Source organism: Chiloscyllium plagiosum, chromosome 13 (assembly GCF_004010195.1).
Source record: "Chiloscyllium plagiosum isolate BGI_BamShark_2017 chromosome 13, ASM401019v2, whole genome shotgun sequence".
Taxonomy (NCBI): Eukaryota; Metazoa; Chordata; class Chondrichthyes; order Orectolobiformes; family Hemiscylliidae; genus Chiloscyllium; species Chiloscyllium plagiosum.
The window spans coordinates 46,085,831-46,092,078 of NC_057722.1; the positions used below are offsets into that span (position 1 = coordinate 46,085,831).

The 6,248-nt window shown below is 41.4% G+C and overlaps 1 protein-coding gene across 1 annotated transcript in view; it reads right to left on the reverse strand.

Moving 5' to 3' along the window:
- The window catches only part of LOC122555968 (intestinal-type alkaline phosphatase 1-like), a 46,006-nt gene extending 41,717 nt beyond the window's left edge, over nt 1–4,289 (reverse strand). The window contains exon 1 of the mRNA XM_043702287.1: nt 4,129–4,289. Coding sequence (XP_043558222.1) covers nt 4,129–4,204 — 76 coding nt within the window. The 5' untranslated portion in view covers nt 4,205–4,289. The remainder of the gene's footprint in view (nt 1–4,128) is intronic.
- Nucleotides 4,290–6,248: the final 1,959 nt, after the last annotated feature.

Below are 6,248 nucleotides of genomic sequence, written 5' to 3' on the forward strand. Positions count from 1 at the left end.
GGTGCGGGTGTCCCAGAGGTGTTCTCTGAAACGTTCCGCAAGTAGGTGGCCTGTCTCCCCAATGTAGAGGAGGCCATATCGGGTGCAGCAGATGCAGTAAATGGTGTGTGTGGAGGTGCAAGTGAATTTGTGATGGATATGGAAGAATCCCTTGGGGCCTTGGAGGGAAGTAAGGGGGGAGGTGTGGGCGCTAGTTTTGCATTTTTTGCGGTTGCAGGGGAAGGTGCCGGGAGTGGAGGTTGGATTGGTGGGGGGTGTGGACCTGACGAGGGAGTCACAGAGGGAGTAGTCTTTCCGGAACGCTGATAGGGGAGGGGTTGGAAATATATCCTTGATGATGGGATTTGTTCGGAGGTGGCAGAAATGACGAAGGATGATACAATGTATCATCAACTTCCCCTTTTTCTCTTTTTCTCTCTTTTTCATCTTCCGCCTAGGAACCCTCCAACCACAAGGGATGAATGCAGATTTCTCCAGCTTCCTCATTCCCCATCTCCCCACCTTATGTCAGTCCCAACCCTCGGACTCAGCACTGTCTTCTTGACCTGCAATCTTCTTCTCGACCTCTCCGCCCCCACCTCCTCTCCGGCCTATCACCCTCACCTTAACCTCCTTCTACCTATCGCATTCCCAACGCCCCTCCCCCAAGTCCCTCCTCCCTACCTTTTATCTTAGCCTGCGTGGCACACCTTCCTCATTCCTGAAGAAGGGCTTATGCCCGAAATGATCAGTACCATCACTGAAACCCACAGTCAAAAGTCTATGGGTTCCCATTGATCAGAAATTGAATTGGTTCAGCCACATAAACACTTCAGCTGCAAAAGCAGCTCAGAGACTAGGAGAATTTCAGTGAGGAACTCATCCCCTGAGTTCCCAAAGCCTGTCCACCGTCTAAAAGGCACAAGTCAGGAGTATGGGGAAATGCTCCCTATTGCCTGGATGAGTGCCACTCAAAAAGCTTGACACCATTCAAGACAAACCAGCCTGTTTGATTGGCATCAAGCAACATTCACCTTCTATCTCGCTGACAAATAATGGCAGCACTGTATACCATCTACACCACACAATGTAGTAACTCATTAAGGCTCCTCTGACAGTATTGTGACTCTACCACCAAAGAGAACAATGGCAATGGATGCATGGGAACCCCTCCAAGCCACATACTATCCTAACTTGGAACTATATCACTGTTCCCTCACTATCGCTTGGTCAAAATCCTGGATCTACCCTCCTAACAATATTGTAAGTATCCCTTTACCTCAAGGACTGCTGCTGCCCTAGAAAAATGGTGCACTGAGAACAACCTAGCTCTCAATGCTGGCAAAACCAAGGAACTCATTATTGACTTTCGGCGGGGTGTTACTCATGCCCCCCCTACACATTAACAGCACAGAGGTGGAATGAGTGGCAAGTGGCAAGCTCCTGGGGATGATCATCCACAACAAGCTTTCTTGGACTCTTCATGTGGATGCACTGGTTACAAAGGCCCAACAACGTCTCTTCTTCCTCAGACAGGTGAGGAAATCTGGCATGACGGTGAATACCCTTGCCAACTTTTATAGGTGCACCATCAAGAGCATTCTGTCTGGATGTATCACTACCTGGTATGGCACCTGTACCATTCAAGATCAGAGGTGGTTACATTGAGTGGTGAACCGCCGAACAATCACAAAGGCCAACATCCCATCTATAGAATCCATCTACTGGGACCAATGTCAAGGAAAGGCCTCCAGCATTCTCAAAGATCCATCCCATCCTGGCAATGTTTTTCTACAATCTTTACCATCAGGGAGAAGGTACAGAAGCCTGAACACACGCACTAGCCGGTTTCGAAACAGTTTCTACCCTGCTGTTAGAATACACACAATGGGCTAACAAAACTCTTAACATTCACATGTACCTGTGTTTTTGTTTTTGCAGCTGTTTACCTATTATTTACTTATCAATGCTATGTGATCTGCCTGTATTGCTCGCACGACAAAGCTTTTCACTGTGCCTTGGTACATGTGACAATAAATTCAATCAATTCAATTCAACTTTAGCAAGTTGTGATGAGCAATAAATGTGAGCTGATCTAGGAAAGCTAACCTCCCATGAATGAATAAAAAAAGCATCATGAATGACAAATGTCATTAAACACTTAATGGTGCTTCATGCTACATCATGTGCTCCACAGATCTTTGCAAAGTAGTTCAAGATGGCTCCCTAAAAGTGAAGCCCTGGAAGGTAAAACTGGAGTATGAGACAGATGATATTCAGGCTAAGAGGACAAATGAATGGACAGCCCAAAGCAAAGGGGAGAATGGAGATCCAAATTTCCTGGATAATTGGGTAAAATTCACTAATCTCAGCTGAGGCAAGTCTAACACATGGAATGGTAATGCTTTAAGTGCCAGAAGAGATTTGCAGCATTTTGCAGGCCCCTTAGCCATTGACTGTTGAACAGATCCTAAAAGATCACCAAGATATTCTTACAGTCTTGAATATGGTCCTGGTAAATATAATCTCAAAGTATTTGAGAGTGTGGGACTAGTTCGCAATCTGCTAAACAGAGTTCAGTATGTTTCAATACATACTGAAAGACCCAAAATAGAGAAATCAGTGCCCCTAATGAGACAGAACAGCCTAAAAAATGAAAAGAAAGAAAAGGAAACAGAGAAATCATCTGAGGAGCTGCCAGCTGATAATGAAGTTAATATCAAACAGACAGTTATCACAGAACAGCAGAAGAAATATTGTAAAAGCATATAATAAGAAGAAAAAGCGACAAATGAAGATGTTTGAAGTCAGATCCTAGGACATATACAGCAGCAAAAGGACTTTAACTGGATCCTGTTGTAGTGAGAGCTATCGCAGTGACCAATCATTATGAAAGCACTTTGTTGGATTTGTGAACGATGGAGCAAAGTTCATGCTCAGAGATATCAGAGTGTGAATATCTTTGCAGGTTCACAGCTAAGGATGTGCTGCAGTATTTAGGCACAAAACAAGAAACAGTTTTCACTTGAATTAAAAGATAGGAAGGACTTCTCAACATGCCATGGAAGTCATCAATCCAGCTGGGACACTGAATCTGAAAGTGAGGCATCTTGTTTTGATCAAGCACTCACCACATGTACATCATTCCCAAGGAAAGGAACATCTCCATAGGAATGAGCAGATACCAGTCAAACTGAGAACAACTCACACATTAGTCTTTAAAAAAACGTGAATGATTTCGAGATGATGAACGTAATACATGAACAGAGACTGATTGAGTTGGGCTAGAAATATCACAGTTTTGTTCATGAGTGCTAATTTTTCTTTGATGGCCATATGTATTGGGCAACTTATAATTGCAAACGATATAGATGCAAATTATTTTTAATGGAGATGGATGTTTGGAGAAATGCATTTATACATAGTAAATAGCTGGCTTTCTTTAATCTTGCAACCTGTACCCCTGTTGTAACTGCTTTCATTTTAGTTTGTGGCAACCACTAAACACATTACTTCAAATGTTGACATATATAACTTTTTTAGAATGAGCTTTTATTATTTTTAATACCACAGCTATGGTCAGCATGGGGTAAAGTTTCAAAAGTGGAAGCAGTTGAGTATTCTAGTCATTTGATTAAGCTCCAAGTGGTTTAGAGGGAAATGCCTCAACATTTTTTTAAAATCAATTTGTTTATGAATTGCAGATATATCTAGTTTGTGGCCAATTCTTCATTTTTACAGCGCTTTTGTACTCAAGTGCATAATATGAAAATAATTTTGCAATGATATTGAAGTTTTATATATGCACTTTGTATATGCCAATTGCTTTAGTGTTGCCTCCCCCACACCCCAACCAAAAGTAAAATCGTCAAAAGCCTTCAGAGCCACATCACCATAAGGGGCAGAGAGCTTTGGAAATTGTGGTGTACTGGTGTAAAGCAGCACCAGAAGTTCATAAATGAAGAGTTGCAAAATCAGCCTCTCTGTCATTATCCGATGGGTTGTAATATTACAATAGCCAGATTCCAACAGATCAGATATGAAGAAAAAAAATCAATGTTTATCAACATTATTAAGTGAAAAGCAATGAAAACATTTTTTTTCAGATGTGAGTATAGTAAACAATATCAAAATACATTACTTTTTTACCTGGGATAACAGCACTGGATCGACACACGATATTAAATAATAGTAGAGCAATCACTGGAAAGGTGGAAATCTTCATCTTGCTGTATTCCTATGCAATTTCCTTCTTGAATAGAGCCATTTATACAGGTGCAGATTTTCTTGCACATGTGCAGCTGTGGACTTATATCACTTACCCTTTGTACTACGGTAAAAGTCCAGATGCATTTACATTCTGTGTTTATGGCAACAGATAGAGAGAGACTACTTTATCACAGTTTCCACATTTATATCACAATAAAAATGCATATATTTTCTGCCTCGATCATTCTTTTACTGCTGAAATTGAAGTTCTACATGTTTCGGTAGATTCTTCACAAATCGACAGCAAGATAATTGATAAGGAGAGAACATCAAATTTTGTTGAAAACTTAAGAGCGTCATTTCGTCATGCATGGCTAGAAATCACTATAATTAGGAAAGTTTTCATTGGTTCTTCATCTCTTTCACATTGATACATTAGATTGCAAGCTCACTAAGATTGGTAAGAATTGAATTAAGTAATCACTAGATGTAACTACATATTTTGTTTTATGAAGAATCAGTGGAGTCACTAGAGGAGTCAAAATCAGGTGAAACTATTGATGAAAGGCAGGGTCAATTCCATGCAGTAGACCACATTTGAGAGTTGTCGGCTTTGGGTTAGACAACTTTATCCAATTGCAAGGCTTTTGTACTTGATTATCTCTGTCTTAATGTTTATGTTAAAATGTGAAGGCATGTCTCAATTACCTGCTACCCAACTTCAGCGCTCATAGAGACAGACGAGTGAAAATTCCATGTTGCAACAGAACCTCACATTTCCCTTTTGTATGCCACACTAATGCTGTTCTATGAATCCTGAATTGTGCCTCACCTTAAGTTTCCATTGCTCTTGTAAGGAAATTCAGTCAATCCTTTGTTATTTTTGTATAGGATTGGAATTTTTTGACCTCTTTGTGGATGTTTTGAAGGCAAGTGGTGGTGATAAATCAGGCCGAATTCTATTGACATGGATTTCACACTAGATTCAGGCTTATAATAGCAGTGGATGGTAGGTCAAGTAAAAAGACACAAGAGGCAATTAATAGGTAGTCAACATGATTAAAGTAGCTATTGGCTGATATTTTAAAAATTCAATACAATTTTCTAAAAAGCGTCTCCAGATTTTGGAGGAGCAGTGTCACTGAAGACTGGGCCTCTTGAGACAGACCAACACAGAGCTCTGTACCTTGATGGTAGAAGTTTTGAGCCTCAGTGGGTTTGGTGGTGACCCAGACCATGTAGCTAATATATCAAAATGGCAGGACATTGGTGAGGCAGGAGTACAATCACAGAATTTTGCAGTAAAGAGGAAGCATTCAGGTGCCTGCTGGTAATTAGGTTAATTGTAAGGAGAGGGAGAAGAGAGAGGTTGAGGTGGGGTCATTAGGGAATGTGTCTGAGTGAGTGGACCTTCAGGCTGGCAGTATTCACTTGTTTATTTCAAAGGTTGGGGAAAGAAGGATAACCTAAGATGACAGAGGTGCATCACCAGATATCTGAACGGCAACAACTCCAGAGCCACCTGCATGGTAGCTTGGGGTGGGGATGTGGTAGAATGTCACAGAGGGAACCATGGGCAGGTACTAACACAGATACAAGATGCACTTAGTGAGACAGAAGATGAGCTACCTCCAGGTATTGGAGTAAGTGTCACTGAAGACTGCCACAGATCTTTGTCCCAGTGGGGCGGACAATTGAATTCCACTGGGGAATGGTCACCCAAGGCAAGTTTTGGTAAAGATTGTCATGACCCTTAACTTGCACCTTCAGCTCATTGTAGGCATTCCCTTTAAAAAAATAATTCATGGCATGTGGATATGGCTGGTTAGGCCAGCATTTATAGTGGTGACTGATGTCCCTTTTAGGAGGGATAGATAGTGTGTTATCACACTGATCCAGATAGTTTCATAGAGACAAATGGATTTCAGGGCCTGTTCTGGGACCACCACACCAAAATGTAAAGAGTGATAGGCAGCATGCACGTAACTATCAAAGCTCTCACAAAGCATTCAGTATCAAGATTAAAGAACAGTACAGCACCTGATGCTTTTCTAAACTAA